This window comes from Puma concolor, chromosome B4 (assembly GCF_028749965.1).
Source record: "Puma concolor isolate L17-30 chromosome B4, mPumCon1.1.hap2, whole genome shotgun sequence".
NCBI lineage: Eukaryota > Metazoa > Chordata > Mammalia > Carnivora > Felidae > Puma > Puma concolor.
The window spans coordinates 73,079,621-73,096,766 of NC_141673.1; the positions used below are offsets into that span (position 1 = coordinate 73,079,621).

General features: G+C 35.6%; 1 protein-coding gene across 9 annotated transcripts in view; it reads left to right on the top strand.

Annotated features, from left to right (window-relative positions):
- YAF2 (YY1 associated factor 2) overlaps positions 1–17,146 on the top strand; it is a 76,144-nt gene that overhangs the window by 7,381 nt on the left and 51,617 nt on the right. For 4 of the 9 annotated variants that reach the window (XR_015253668.1, XR_015253666.1, XR_015253669.1 and 1 more), the window contains one exon: positions 16,953–17,085. The exons of 3 other annotated variants lie outside the window; for them this stretch is intronic. Coding sequence is in view for 2 of the 6 variants with exons in the window: in XM_086713635.1 (XP_086569761.1) it covers positions 16,953–17,085 (133 nt within the window). In the remaining 4 variants the exon portion in view is untranslated. The remainder of the gene's footprint in view (positions 1–16,952; positions 17,086–17,146) is intronic. 2 more of the 9 variants (XR_015253667.1, XM_025930618.2) reach the window with 1 other exon arrangement.

The window sequence follows — 17,146 nt, forward strand, 5'->3', positions numbered from 1 at the left end:
ATACCCTTTGTTGTATCCTCCAAAGCCAGTAAAGTATTTGGAACATTTTAGGCATTTAAACTTTTTCAGCTAACATTCCTTTAAATTTTACTATTGCTGTTTAACAACTGGCATCACTTTTCCAATAATTTTTTTAAAAATTTAAGTTTTTTTATTTGGGGGGGGAGAGAGAGAGGGAGAGAGGGAGAGGGAGGGAGAGAGAGAGAGAGAGAGAGAGAGAGAGAGAAAGAAAGAAAGAAAGAAAGAAAGAAAGAAAGAAAGAAAGAAAGAAAGAAAGAAAGAAAGAGAATGAATCCCAAGCAGGCTCCTCAGTACAGGCCTGTTGCAGGGCTCAATCTCATGACCATGAGATCAGGACCTGAGCCTATATCAAGAGTTGGATGCTTAATTGACTGAGCCACCCAGGTGCCCTTAATAACTTTTTTTTAAGTTTCTTTTTTTATTTTAAGTAACTTCTACACCCAAACATGGGGCTTGAACTCATGACCCAGAGATCAAGAGTCGTATGTAGAACAAGTGTGCATTCAGGGGAGGGGCAGAGAGAGAGGGAGAGAGAAAGAATCCCAAGCAGGCTTGGCACTGTCAGCACAGAGTCTGACGTGGGGGGTTCAAACTCATGAACCGTGAGATCATGACCTGAGCTAAAGTCAGACGCTTAACTGACTGAGCCACCCAGGCATCCCATCCCCCAAAACTTTTAAGCCTATGCTTGTAAAAATATTATCAGACTATTTTGTCCATAATTTGTAGGTACATATTTTAGCATTAATTTTTAAAAATTTTTTCACAGTTTTGTATTTTGAAGCTGTTACTTGATTAAAAGCAGTTATTACAGTTAGATTAGTAACTGAGATAAGTGACCCCTGAGTCTTCATACCTTTCTTTGTCTTTAAACACGGAAATAATATTTTTATAATATAGTAATGTTATAACAAAATATGTAGTTATTTTGAAAATTAAGAACATAAAGAATTTTGTGCATCTCATATTTTTTATTATGTTTGTTCTTGTCTTATACTTAAAAACATGTATATGTGCAAGTAAAATTATAATTTGCCCCTCAATTTTGAAGCATTTTTAGCTTTATCATTTTTAATTGACATGTAACAATATATTAGTTTCATATTTCAAGAATGATAATGTACCTTACATTATATTATACCTTGGCGTTTTTACAGTACAACTTTGGAGGGTTGTTTGTTATCTCACTACCACTTATTTTAGGTCTTGTTATTCAGATTATTGAAATTTGCATGGTATAACTAAAAATGAGAATTACTTCTTTTTAAAAAAAATTTTTTTTTTTTTTAACATTTATTTGTTTTTGAAAGACAGAGAGAGACAGAGCGTGAGCAGGAGAGGGGCAGAGAGAGAGGGAGACACAGAATCCAAAGCAGGCTCCAGGCTCTGAGCTGTCAGCACAGAGCCTGACGCCGGGCTCGAACTCACAGATTCAGAGATTATGACCTGAGCTGAAGTTGGACACCTAACTGAGCCACCCAGGTGCCCCAAATGAGAATTATTTCTTGACTAAAGTAAACTAAGATCAAGAAAAAGTACAGCATATAATGAAATATATTTAAGTTCTCTTTTGAGTGGTTTTTAAAGTTAGTTGACATTGAGGGTCTATCAAAAACTAGAATATACTAAACATAGATTTGTGGTATTTGAGATTGTTTAATTGAAAACTAGTTTAGAATTCAGATTTTGCATTTATTTGAATTTACTGGTACAATTAATGGAACAAATTAAATTTATAATTAATATGGAGCTAATTTTTTCTTTATGGTTGAGATAGTATTGTTTTGTCTATGAACTTGTTACTTTAAAGATAGATCAATTATATACATTATTAGACACCTATACAACTATAGAAATTAGGCAGACATTAAAGACATAATGGAATTTTCCCTCATCTTGTGCTTCCAGTTGTCTATTTCCAGTTGTTCGGAGTCAGACTAACGGGTAGTTGCTGATATTTTTCTACAATTCTGTTATCATTTCGCCTACCTGGTTAACTGCTTATTCTTCCAAACCTAGTTTGTGTATCTGTTGGCTGTGACATTCTCCTTGACCAATCTCAAACATGCCTTCCTTCGTGTGTCTTTTGTGCATACCTCTGATTGTGATCTTGATCTAGCTTCAGCATTTCCTCATAAATCCGGGGTTGATTTGTGTCTTTTTCATGAAGCTGAGTATTCTTTCTCAGAGGATGAATATTCCAGAGGATGAGTAACTGGTTAAAGTCTTGAGAGTAGCTGTTTTCTGGTTTTAGAATCTAAATGGTGCCTCAGTTTGTGATGCTTACCTTTGTTATATCATTTAGCATATGGTAATTCTGCTACCTGTATGCATTTACTCTCTTGTTATCAAGAAACTCCCTTGAGTTTCTTAAGGGAAATGGGAGCTTTTCATTACCTTTTTCAAAGATGCTTGACAAAGTGCCTGGGAAGTAATGGGTGTCCAATGAAAGTTTGTTGAAAGAGGAATATACGTATTAGAAAGGAAGAGTTATTGGTTTGTTTTTTTTAAACTCTATAAGCTTTGAAGAAGTTGGAATTTTGATACAGGTTGTAGAAGTCATTATTTGGAGAAGAACCCACATGTGTACATGTTTGAAGTATCAGAAATAAATGGTAGTGAACAAAATTCTAGAATTCGGTATATGCTTAATGAACTCATACCATATGCCAGGAATTATGCTAGGACTGTAGAATTATAGATGAGACCCAATTCCAGCCTGTGAGGGTTTGAATTCTAGCAAAGATAGATAAATGATATTTGCTAATGAGTAAACAAAAGAAGGAATGTACAATTAATTTTCCAGTATAGTCCTACTTTTTGGAGAAGTCCTATGCTCAAATCAAGAATGAAATCAGTTACTGGTGTAGTCATTACTAGTCAAGCACTTTTGGTAAAGTGTGTTCTAACATCATGGCCAATTTCCAATTTGGTTAGTTTTCTCAAGAAATTTCAGCCAAATGAAACTGCCATGTCACTGCTAAGTAAAACCCTCCCCTTTTCTCTGTGTATATGTCTATGTGTATGCGTGTATAAATAATGTATATTTTTAAAAGAAACTGCTGTTTTTCAGATGATAGTTGTTATATAATTGAAGTAAGGTTTCAGAGGACTAAAATTATTTGCCTTTGAGAAGTTTACATAGGATGGTACAGGTTATCAAATTTATATGTATGTAATAATACCAGAAACAATTTTTTTGAGAATAAAATAATTTTATAATGGGACTGCATTACTGAATTTAACATCTGTTTATTCACCTATATTACTGATTATATTGGCAGTGATCTTCAGTATGCTACTTGGGTATTTTTTTTTTTTTAAAGCATTGTTGAGAAGATTAAATGAGTTAATTTTTGTAAAGCCTTATCACAGTGGCTTACACATAGTAAATGATCATTGCATGGTGGCCATTACTGTTAAAGTATATGTTTGAAAGAATATTTATAACATATTGCTACAAAATTAATTTTGTTATTGGTGGTTTCAGTAAAAGCAGTATCTTTGAATTATTTATCATTCATATACTAATTTTCTGTGTTCAGAATGCTTTCCTATATATCTTTACATTTGTTCATCAAACCACCCTACATGAGGAGGCCAAGATGGTCATCCAATCACAGATTTAGTGTTAGAGCCTAGATTGAAATCCAGGTTGACTGCTGGTTGATCTTTTCATTCTTTTGTGTCTGATAAAGAAGTTTATAAAACTGTACTATTTGAGTGAAAGATTTCTTTGCTTATTCTTCTTATCTTCTGAGGTGTTAGAGAGCCAGTATATTTTGGTAGAAAGATTAGCATTTTGTGGGATATCAAGTTTTCATTCAAGGATTTAATGAAACAGGTGTTTGAGATTTTTTTAAGACACATTTTCCTTTATCTTTGATAGTTTGTAATTTTAGGGTATTGCAAGTATGTAAAATACATTGTGATTTGATTTAACGAATATTTACTAAATATCTACAATGCTTTGTTCATTGGCTTTCATGCATGTTAAAATCTCTACCGTTTGTTATATGATCTGTGATTGATAATCTGTTTCAGAAGATTGAGTAGGCACTCCATTTTGCAGTATTGTTTATTATGGGAAATTACAGAATTACCTGGAATTTTAGAGTTGGAAGGAACCTTTCAAGAGCTTCCATGAGGTTTAGTAATTTCCTGAGACTGGTGAGTTTTTATTACTTGAAACCTTGATAATAGAGGGATAAGATTGTCTTCATAGGAAAGGTCTTAAGAGGTTTGGGGTAGAAATATTGGTATTAAAACTTTCGAAATAGGTTGAGGCCACCATTGTTTGCAAATCCTTCTTGTTTGGGATTTTCAGCTCAGTTCTTGTTGCTATACTGAGAACTGCCAGGTAAAACAGAGCAATCTGCTAGGTGAGATCTTTTCTATTTGTTGGAACTCATGGCTCTAGCCTAGTATCCTCCTGACAGGTAAGAAAACAGGCCTGGAAAGATTGTGACTTGTTTAAAGTCAGTAGCTGGTTCATTTAATGTCAGATTCAGATACTTGGATTTTCCCGTCCCTATTACCTTGCTGTGGTAACATTTAAATTTGCTACCGAGTATGGAAACCAATTTGACAATAAATTTCATATATTAAAAAAAAATAAATAAAAAAAAATAAATTTGCTACCGAGTAACTTCTTAAGGATTTCTTCTTGTAAATTTGGTATACATAGATCTAGCGCTGTACATCTTGATAATTTCTAACGTTAAACCTACTACTTATAACTAATATAAGAATTTTTTTAATTAAGTAATTTTTTTTGATGTTTGTTTTTGAAGGAGAGAGAGACAGAGCGTGAGGGGATAGGGGCAGAGAGAGAGAGGGAGATACAGGATCCAAAGCCGACTCCAGGCTCTGAGCTGTCAGCACAGAGCCTGATGCGGGGCTTGAACCTGTAAACCACGAGATCATGACCTGAGCCGAAGCTGGAGGCCTAACCAACTGAGCCACCGAGGCACCCCACTAATATAAGAATTTTATGTTAAAACTGGGCTAGCAGTGTAATGCATGAAGAACAAAATGACAGTCAATTATTTCCCCCATGTTAACTCTGTTATTTTTGACATGTAATTGTTAACAAACTTCATATTGATATATTTTTTAATATTTGTTTATTTTGACAGAGAGTGTAAGCAAGGGAGGGACAGAGAGAGAGGGGGAGAGAGAATCCCAAGCAGGCCCTCCGCTGTCAGTGCAGCGCCAGATGCGTGGCTTGAACTCCAAACCTTGAGATCATGACCTGAGCTGAAATTAAGAGTTGGACGCTTAACCAACTGAGCCACCTAGCTGCCCCTTGATATCTCTTATAGTAACATTTTTTTGTGCTTTATATTCTGACTTTGATATCATAATATTTCTTAGAGGAAAAATCCCAGTAAATATTATTTCCCTTTTGGGGGGGGACACAAATATTAAGAATCATTAATAGTATAATTAATAACCAATTTGTATGTGTGTATATTACTATATGTGTATGATAAAAAGTTTATGCAGCTCACTGGTAATTTTTATACATGAGTTAAACCACTTCATTTTTACATGTTTTGTGGTCCAGTCAGGGTTCGTTTGCACGCTGTCATACTTTATAGGATGATCTGGGACGATCAACTTAACAAAAGCAGCAGGTAGGTAATATTAGATGCCAAAGAAGTATTTGTTTAAGAAGTACAACTCTAAGGGGATGCCTGGGTGGCTCAGTTAGGTAAGTGGTCGACTCTTGATTTCAGCTCAGGTCATGATCTCAGTTTGTGAGATCTAGCCCCAAGTGGGACTCAGCACTGTCAAGGCTGAGCCTACTTGGGATTTGCTCTCTGCCCCTCTTCTGCTCATGCTGTCTCTCTCTCTCTCTCCCTCTCTCCCTCTCCTTCTCGCTCTTTCTCAAGATAGATAAATATACTTTAAAAAAAAAAAAAAAAAAAGAAGTAGAGCTCTAGGTATATTGACAGAGAAGGCAAAATTGTTTTGGTCTTCTTTGATCTGTTTCCATCCTTTTTTGCTGTTTATCTTTGATCTCCCCAGGGCCCAAAGTCTCTTAATACTCATTTCTAGCTTGCCTTTTTTCCTTTTCCCCTAGCTTGCCTTCTTCCTCATCCTTTATTTTCTTCACTCTACCAGCAGTTCTTCCTTTACTAGAAAATCTTTATTGTTTTCTCTGTTCTGTAAATCTAAATAAAGTAATTGTTTCAAGTGTTAATAAATATCCTGAGCATGGTGGGGGCGGGGGTGGGTGGGTAGAGTTAGTTTTTTCTTAAGGAAGTAATTGGTGATAAAAATATTACATGTTCATGGAAGATACTGAAGAAATAAAAAGAGGAAAATAGGAATGCTCATCACAACATCTCTCCAGCCAGAGATCGCTGTTTCTAACGTGTGTTTCCTTTCTGTTTTTTACAAGTGGATATTAGCATTAAAAGGGGGGAAGTTGAGGTGTCTCTCTCTGGAAGAATGGGAGAAAGGAGGAGACTTCTAAATCAGGAGTGTTTCTCTGACTTCCCAAGACAGCTCTCATCTTGCCTTCTCTCTGTACTCCAGTAGCCCTCACAAACACTGGTGGTAGGGAATGCTTTTGAAAACAAGCCAAGAAAGTTGGTAAAATACTGTGTATCATTATCTTCTTAGAGTTTAATAAATTGAAAGTCCTGAGAATCCTCCAAAAGAATTTGTTTTAGCTTATATAGTTGTGCAGTTCTCAGTTTTACCTGAGTGGATTTTGTTTTATTTTTTCTCTATTATAATACAGAACTCATTGGGACATTCTGTTCTGTAGGCCCTTGCTATTGAAATGTGGTCCAAAGACCAGTGGCAGAGACACCTCCTGGGAACTTGTTAGAAATGCAGAATCTCTAGGCTTCTGGCTGGCTCAGTTGGAGGAACCTGGGACTCTTGATCTCGCTTGTGAGGTCAAGCCCCATGCTGGGTGTAGGGATGACTTAATCAATAAAACTTAAAAAAAAAAAAATGCAGAATCTCTAGTCCCACCAAGGATTTACTGAGTTAGAATCTGCATTTTATAGATTATTCATATGCACATTAAAATTCAAGAAGCACTGCTCTGGTTTTTTTCAAGATAAGACAGTGAGGTGGGCAAGGCTCTGAGGTATTCATTCTACTTGAACTGCTTATTCCAAAGGGCTTTCCCCTTTCTTTTGGGGGTGCACGTGTGTGTGAGGCAGCATTGCATGTACGAGTGTGTATATGAGCATGCATTTGTGTACAACATGTAAGCGTGGGTATGTCTCTGTTAATGGTGCCCCCTCTGGCCAACACTTCCCTCATGAATTCTTATGTCAAAAAATGCCGCCTCTGTTAACACATCCTCCCTCTTATTCCTGTTTCTGATATCCATACACAGCCATACATTCCTTCACCCATACAGCTCACTCAGAGCTGGCTTTGGGAAACCTGTGAAAGAGCAAGTTGCAGGGAATAAGGGAGTAAGAAAATGTTTTTGCTGGTTAGAATCAAGTAACAGGTTTCTTGGGGTAGAAATGAGCTAGCCTTCCCTCAGAAGAACACAGGGGTTTTGAATTGTGTTGGTTGGAGCCCTGAAATCTCATGAAATTATCTCAGTGACTGCCAGCAGGAACAACCAAGTGGGGTTCCATGCTCCCACACTCCACTTCAGCTACGACATCTATGCTCTTATATACTTTATTCACTAGGGTTTCTTTTAATTTATTTCCTAAAGGTGCTTTGCTATTGGAACAGTTTTTTTTGAAACCACTGCCCTGTTCCTTCCATTTAGCTTTCCACCACTTAAATTTGTCTGTTCAGCGTAGGCTGGGTTAATTGTGACTGGACTTCTTAGCCACACGTTTCAAAAGCAAGAGCTAATAATGAATTTTGTGTAGTGATGCGTAGATTAAAAAGTTTGTCCCTTGAAAAGCCTTTTCTTCCTCCCTCCTTCCCTTTATCTTTCCTTTCTTCTCACCCATCTTGTTAGACACTTTGGTCTTTTTAAAAAATTTTAAGGTTTTTAAAAGTTTTTTTATGTTTATCCATTTATTTTTGAAAGAGAGAGAGAGAGGCAGAGAGAGATGAAGAGACGGAATCCTAAGTAGGCTCTGCACTGTGAGTGCAGAGCCTGACATGGGGCTCAATGTGGGGCTCGAACCCATGAACCATGAGATCATGACCTGAGCCGAAGTCGGACGTTTAACTGACTGAGCCACCCAGGTGCCCCCTTTCCTCTGTTTTCAAAGACCAAGGCTGGTAAAACCTAGAGCTATATAATCATTAATTAGTTGAGTGATGACCAGTATAATTTATAACAAGAAATATATTAAATTCATTATGTCATCAAATTATACTTTTTGGTGACGTGGATAAGGTTATTCCATTATCTATATGAATGTGGTTATCACATTTGGGTAGTATTCCTTCGCCAATTTTCCATAAACTTAGTGCCTCTGATCACATGGCATTTTCTTGTAATATTCCTTGGTAATTGACAGTTTGTGATCTTTCCATCTTCCACTTGTGTAGGACTTCATTATACATATTTTTGGTGCAGGAAAATTTATCTAGTTTTATTTTTTTGCCTACATGTTTTTTTATTTTATTCTAAAAAATACTTATTTTGAGAAAGAGCGTGTACGCATGTGGGAGGGATGGAGAGAGAGACGGAGAATCCCAGGTAGGCTCCATGCTGTAGCACAGAGTCCAATGTGGAGCTCCATCCCACAACGATGGTGAGATCATGACCTGAGCGGAATCTAGAGTTGGATGCTTAAGTGACTGAGCCGCCCAGGTGCTCCTACATGTTTGTTTTAAATTTTTAGGTGTATTCAGTATAATGGAAAGAAAAAAAAAAAAAAAAAAAAAATTTTTTTTTTTTTTTTTTTTTTTTTTTTTTTTTTTCAGTATTTCAGAGTCCCCTACAGTAGTTCCCTGTAGTATAGTGATGAAGGGTTTGGACTCTGGAGCTTGATTGTTTCGGCTTAAATATTGATCTCACCACTTACTAGCTGTGTGACCTTGTGAAAGTTAATCAACTTTTGAGTCTCAGTTTTTACATTTATAAAATGGACTTGATAATAACACCTACCTCACAGAGTTGTTGTGAGGATTAAATGAGATAAGTCTTGCAAAATACTTGACAGTACCTGGCATATAGTAAGTCCTCAGAAAATGTTAGCTAAAACCATCAAATACATGAGTGGTGATATAATACTTGATATCCGTTAGGGGTGTAACAGTCCCTGTCGTCAAGCATGCGGGTTCAAATGTGGTAGCTGACAAAACCAGAACATAAGAATAAGGGTCTTCTATTAAAGGATAACATTTCCACAAATTATTTCAGGGATAATTTTACAATTTCATGTACCCGCCCTTTCCCCCTCCCTCCCTCTTCTCTTTCCTCTCTTCCCCTCCTTGCGTGCTGTTGGGGGTGGGGTGTGTCCCCTAGTAACCAGATGTGACTTGTCACATAAACATTTGGGGATTACCAGTGAAAGTTTTAACTTCTAAAAAGCACTTTGGTAGTGTAATAGTGGTAAGCAGTATTTATAGACTTAAGAGTTGAACAGTTAAAAACATTTTTTACTGTTTGCCATAGTTAAAAAGTAAGTCTGTTTCCAGGGTTGGATTGTCAGAAAGCATGGTCATGATCTTTTTTAGGCCACTCTGTCATCTTGTATATTATGTTGTTTTTTCTGCCTCCTACTGTTCCATCCTCCAAAATTTTCTTTTTTGGTCTTTATGATTGCTCAAGCATCATCTCTCAAGAAGCATATCTTTATCTCTAGGCCAGAATGAATGTCCTTTGAATTATTCTTGAAGCATTCTATCCAAAAATCTGGTGGTTGTAATTACATAGTGTATTGAAATCATTTTGTTTCTGTTTCTTTCTCCTTCTTAGGAGAAATCACTGTAATCGCCTTACCATTTGTCCTGGAATCCTATTTCAGCTTAAATCCCCACCTTGCCATTTATAGCCATATAACCATACAGCTTTATGGTGATGATTCAATGTGATAAATGATGTAAGGAACTTAGCATAGTTCTTAGTTAATTCATTATGATGATAATTATAAATAGTAATAAAAATTCCCAGTGCCTGTCACTGTGTCTTGCATAGATATTGGTAATGCTTAACTGCAAAGACTCTTTATCATGTATCTGATTGCCGCTTTAAGCTGTTTTCCATTTCTTGTTTTTTAAGCAATGTTTATATAATACTTCATTTTATCAGTCTGTGAGTTGGATGTATTATGTTTAATTATGCCCGTTTAACCAAAGTTACCTTCATGTGCAGCTTTTTCAGCAGTTTAAAAATGTTTTCTTTTGGGGCGCCTGGGTGGCGCAGTCGGTTAAGCCTCCGACTTCAGCCAGATCACGATCTCGCGGTCCGTGAGTTCGAGCCCCGCGTCAGGCTGTGGGCTGATGGGTCAGAGCCTGGAGCCTGCTTCCGATTCTGTGTCTCCCTCTCTCTCTGCCCCTCCCCCGTTCATGCTCTGTCTCTCTCTGTCCCCAAAATAAATAAACGTTGAAAAAAAAAATTTTTTTTAAATAAAAATGTTTTCTTTTGCCATCAGTATAATGTAGACTTTAAACCACAACTAATAGCATTTTATTTTGTCATAATGTCATGCTTGTTTGTTAAATCTGAACTAGAGGCAGGGAAACCATTTAGTGGAAGCCATTACAATAGGTCTAGGCAAGATACAGTAGTGGCCAGAACAAGGATAATGTCAGTGGGAGACAGAAATGAATGGATTCTAGATACATTTAGGAGCAAATTGATAGGACTTGATGGATGGCCGGAGGTGGTTATGGGAGATAGGAAGTTGGGTTATAGAGAGGGAAGAATCAAGGATGAATCCCAGGATTCTGGCTCAGGTAAGCAGCTGGGTAAATGTGCTTTACATTGACAAAGGGAACAGGAAGAGGGACAGTTTTGGGGAAAGGTAGTAGTTCACTTTTAGATTTGTTGAATTTCAGGTATCTGAGGGAAATCTGAGAGGGGAGATCTGTGAGGCAGTTGGATATGTGGGGCGTGAGCTTACAAAGGAGGACAGGGCTATGAATATATACTTGATAGTCATCAAGCATACATGATTGAGTTGAAGTTATGGAAGTAGGTAAGACAGACAGATCAGGGAGTGAATAGACTGAATAGCATGAGAAAAGAGAACCCAGGACAGAATCTTGAGAAACATTACAACCTTTTTGTGTTCACCAAGATGAAGAAATGGAGGAGAAAGAGAAATAGGCAGTAAGAAACTGGCAGAATGTAATGTTACAGAAACTGGGAAGAGATTGTTTTCAAAACGAGGGGATGTAGTGAGCCATGTCAAATGGCCGTTCTTCAGATAGAATCTTAATTTTCTCTTGCATTCTGTGTAATGTTTATTTTAACGACTGTTAAAATTTATATTTTAGGTTATAACAAGATAATCCTGCAAAGTGCTTGTACTAAGCTTTTCATGGTAGTTACAGTAGTTCTAAATTGTATCTACAGGTTAAATAAAGGAAGTTAATATTTGTAGGTCAGGAGATGAGTAAAATTATGTTAGTAACTAACTTTCTCAAGAATGCTCTAATTATCCAGTAAAATCTATCATTAAGCCTGTGCTTTTACAGGTAGCTCCTGATTGTAGCTATAACAGTTAGTAGAATTAATATAAAAAATTGGGTCCACCTTGGTATCAAGAATTTTTTTAAGTGGTAAGTAAATGTAATAGTGTAATTGTGGGGGAGCATGTATGGTTTGAATAATCCTTTATGTTCTGTTTTTAGAAGGAATGAATCATAGCAATCTTTATTGATCATCTAACCAGGCAAATCACAGCACTTTTCATAAAACTGTTTGGTTCATAAAGTAATAGTCATCTGTGGAGTAAATTGGATTTGATGTGATTCATGATTCAGGTTTTATGACTGCTGAATAACAAAGTTATTATTTAGAATATAGGCAGTAGTTTGAAAACTGTCAGTGTTAACTTCAGACTATATTGGAATTTGTTAGAAAAATTTGCCATTGTTTTATAAAACCAGATTATACAGAAAATATGCACTTACACATTTTAGAGATAGTTATTAAGAATTGATTTGGAAACTAATGCAGGGCTTAGAGTCTGGTCAGGTTAATTTTAATATAAAAGTTGAGAAAAAGGACATAATTACAGTAAAAGTTAGACTTCATTTTCATGCTGGCATAATTGTTAGCATTGAGAGTACCATTAGCTGTTATTTTTGTATGTTAACTTGGATACTAACTATAGTTGGTGAATAAAGGATTACATATAATGCACCTGATGTTTTGGACTAGGATCAGGGAAATGTTTCCTTGTACTAGAAGCTATAAAGAGTAGATGATACTGACTGTCTATGGAAGTATCCCATTTTAAGACATGGTTTATAAAATGTGGTGCATAATTAAGGGACCTGGGGTATCTGTTAAATTAGGAAGATCACAATATTGTTGAAGATTAATTAATATGATTAAGGTATTCTTAGGAAGAATGAGTAGATATAAAATGTTGTGAAAGAAAAAGTACACAGCATTATGTCACTGGGCAATTAGTTAATATTTAGCATAGTAGAAGAGGTGGTAGGAAGTGAGGGATGCTATTTGACAGCCAGTAGAGTAATATTTTATTCTGGGGGTTGTGGTAACGTAGACTTCTTTATATCTAAATTAATTAGTTCTTAACATCATTCAGTTAAAAAAAAAAAGCTTGCAGACACAGCAACCAGTTTCAGGGCTGCTGCGCACTTAGACAAATTGTAATTTTGTATAACAAATTACCTCAAAATTTACTGTCTGAAAATAATAAACATTTATTACCTTATCCTCCTTTCTGAGTCAAGAATTTAGAAGCAGCTTATCAGGTGATTCGGGCTGCTCAGGGTCTCAGGCTCAAATGAGGGAGGATCCATTTTCAGGTTCACTCATGTGGTTGTCAGCAGGCCTTAGAATACCTGCTACCAAGTACTCACATGGCTGTCGACAGGCCTCAGGACTCTGGCTGTTGGCCAGAGACATCAGTTTCTTGGCCACGTGGGCCCCTCCATGGGGCTGCTCACAATATGGCACCTTGTTTACTCCAAAACAAGGTATCAGAGAGAGCCCCCAAAAGAAGCCAGTCTTTTTATAACCTAATATTGGGAGTGATATCCCATTACTTCTGCCACATTCTCTTCCTGAGAAATCAGTCACTAAATCCAGCCTATATTCTGGGGGAGGAGATTACAGAAGGGCTTGCATACCAGGAGGTTGGTTGGATCATTGTGGGCAGTCTTAGAGGTTACCCACCACGCTATCCTTTAAAGTTTAAACTTTTTGTTGTTGTTGCAGAATTCTTTCTTGGAAGGAAAAGATAGGGGGGAAATTCAAAATATAAGATAAATAAATGAGAAATTATTTTGTCCAAAGCAGGGGTTCTAGGGAGATAGATCTTACCTGCTACCATCCTTCCCCTTTAGCTTCCAAACAATTTGAATATTAGTATTTTCACCATCAAATGTCAGTCAATAACATGAATATATGCTGTTTTTCTCATGTTTTCGTTTTAGAATTTGTCAACAGTTGTAAAATTCTAGCTTATAAAAATCAGGTATTGGGACATGGAAAACAATTTGTGTAAATGTTTCTGGCAACTTGTAAAGTTGAGGAACTTCCTTTACTAAAGTAAATCTAATGTAAAGCCTGGTTTTATAGTATTAGCAGATATAGTTTTTAAGTTAATCTGATAGTGATAGTGATTTATTTACTAATTGCTGCCTGGAATGTTTTATTAACTATTTCCAAATTATATGCATTTTTAAAAAATCGCAAGTGTATAGTGGTATTTGGAATTGAGTTTTGATATTAACATGTTCTTACAGCTTTTATGTTGTAATTGGTGATTCCTAATCAGTAACATAAATTACTTATTTTCTTTATCTTGCAGTGTAAACAATCTAGTTCAGGGGTGCCTGCGTGGCTCAGTCAGTTAAGTGTCCGACTTTGGCTCAGATCATGATCTCATGGTTTGTGAGTTTGAGCCCCGCGTTGGACTCTCTGCTGATAGCTCAGAGCCTGGAGCCTCCTTCGGATTCTGTGGCTTCTTCTCTTTCTCTCTCTCATTCTCTATCTCTCAAAAATAAACATTAAAAAACATATATAGTTTCAAAATAATAGTACTGAAATTATTATAAACAAATCTTTAAGTTTAGAATTTATGTAGTTTTCTTATGTAGACTATATCCCTCTAAAGGTGTATAAAATCACTTGAAAACCATTTCTGGATGATTATGTCAACAGTTTGATGTATAGAGTTAGATTCTGGGCATTGGGTCTAAATGCTTTATTTAGCATTTAGCATTAACTTAATTCCCAATACTGCCCTGTGAACTAGGTTTTGTTGTTATCCTTATTTTGTAGATGACTAGAGTTCTTGCCATTTAGATTTTAAATTAATTATATTAATGAGAAAATAGTATTGTTTTTGTTTCTCTGTGGATTAGTGGGAAATGGTGGATTAAATGAGGGAAAGGACACTATATGTTAAGTAACTTGGATATAAACTAAAAAAAATAAAAACGAAAGTTAAGAACTGAGGAAAAGGAAATTTTGATTAGGAATTGGGTGGTATTTATAATTTGGGGACCCTGAGGACAGTGTATCATGGACTGAAAAGGGAGAAAAGTCATAATGGACTCAATTCAAATATAAACACATACGCCCCAATGTTTGTTTACATATGAAACATCAGTAGTGTCACTTAAATATGCATGAATATGTGTATAATGTTAAATTTCATTATGCTGTTATAGGATTCCAAGTCCAGGATTTATGGTAAATAACTTCCCACAACCATAATAATTTCCATAAGAATTTTAAATCTTAATTGAAAATTAGAAAATAAGATACATGGAATCATCAAAACCAGTTGTAATTTAAATTGCTTCTAGCTAAAATATAATGTCCGAACCAGGGGGTAGTAGTGGAACTGAAAGTTAGCTACCATATTTTTTTCTAAGCAGTTTTTTCACAAGTTTAGATTGATTTTATGGAGTAGATTTTTCATTACTGAAATACTTGATTTGATTCTTAATTACTAAGGAGTACCTTTTTGTGAATGAGTGTTGTAATTATTAGGGCTTACACAAGATAGTTTTGAATAGAGCATCCTAATTACTGGAAGTACTTTTCTAAGCTATTTTGATAAAATCTGTCTTAGTTGAGGTAATGGCATGATAACAACAAATAGCTTTCAGTGCTGGTCTCTAAGTGACCCTTTTGGTTACTTTAAAATATTTTCAAGATATTTTAATTCTCTTAAATTAGTTTAAAAATGCAGTTGGTTCTATTTTAAATTCATGAGTCTAAATTTGTTATAAATAAAAACTGGGAATTCTTATTTAGTTCTTAGTGATACTTTTTATCCTAGATGATGCCAAAAGTTTGAAATATTTGGATTATTGCACCTGTATCTACTTTATTAATCCAAACATGTAGGACCTTTATGCCAGGTACTCTTCAGGTACTAGAAGTTAACTAGGAATCTGGAAAACTTAAGTAGAGGACCCTTTTGGTATTCATCTCTGTATTACAGTTAGAAATGGAGGTCTGTGTAGTACCCTGTTTGTATGACTGGGTCATTTAAAAACAAATGCATTAAACTATTTTTTAAAACTCAGATTTATTTTAAAATGTATATAATTTATATACAAGACAATTTATATCTTCAAATTAAGTAACAATCTAGCAAAAATCTTGACGTTGCTGTTGACTTATACCAAATGCAAACATTCCATCATAACAAGAGATGTAAGATTTTCATCAGAATTACGTGTTCAACTTATTTTTGTTGAATGATGAGTTTATACACCATTTTATCCTATTTTATTTTTAAAATATTTTTATTTTATTTTGTTATGGGGGGGGCGGGCAAAGGGAGAGGGGGATAGAGAATCCCAAGCAGGCTCCATGCCCAGCGCAGAGCCTGATATGGGGCTCCATCTCACGACCATGAGATCATGACCTGAGCCGAAATCAAGAGTTGGATGCTTAACCACTGAGCCACCCAGGCGCCTCTTAATCCTATTCACTTTTAAAACAGAGAAAAACTATACATTATCTTTGTTTCTATAGAATTAAGAAACAAAAACTTTGTTTCTTGAGGGCAGAGGATGATTATTTAGCAGCATAATGGTAAGAGGGAGGAGTATTACTAAAATATATCTCTATCTTCAACAGAAACTAGTGTTTACCTGATTAATATGTATTGAATTAAAGGTAATAGAATATTTTCATGTGAACTTCAAAATAAAGTTCTGTTGAGAAGACCTTTTTTTAGAAGTCAGTTTTTTGTTGGTTTTTGTTTTTAATGACAGGACCATTTTTAGACAATTATTTTAAAAGTATAACAGTTAAAACTATGATTTCTACTTTGTGCACATATTTAAATGAAAATCAGCATTCTTATCAGTGGTCTGGCATACTTCTATATGTGTGTGTGACTGGTTTCTTATTGGTGGTAAGTGGCTATTTTAAAGACTTAGAAAAGGGAATTTTATTGATGCTTTTTATCTGAAGTCTTACAGATTGTAGTTCACTGTGGCTGCTACACCAAAATTTGGTGAAGGCTAATGACAATGACTAGTTAAGAAATGGCAGATTTTGATCAACTAATTATACTTTTACTAATATTAAAGAGTGATGGTGTTGTTTCAGTGAAATGGAATAGTCTGATAGCTGATATTTTTGTATTAAGATATAGCTGCCATTATAATGGGAATTTAAAAATGAAACCATTCAAATCGTATTTTCTTTTCTTTCTCTTTCTGATAATGCCAGGAATGCATTTTGTTTCTGTGTTTATTTTGGTGCATTCATATACAGTTACCTGGTAAATTTACACTCCTTTCCCCTATAGTTCTATGGGTATTAATAATCTCAAATAAAATTAATCTTCTTATTCTGATAGAGAAGAAAAAGCTGGATCACTTACCAGTAACTGGAGTTCTCCTATTGGGTAATCTCCACAGATCCACATTCTTTGAAGTTATTGTGAATGCCTCGAGGACCAAGGAACCGTTGAAATTTCCAATTTCAGGAAGGTAAGCAAGTGCACTGAAGCATGTCTCTAGCATCTCCCAAATCCCCTCCCCCCAACTTTCT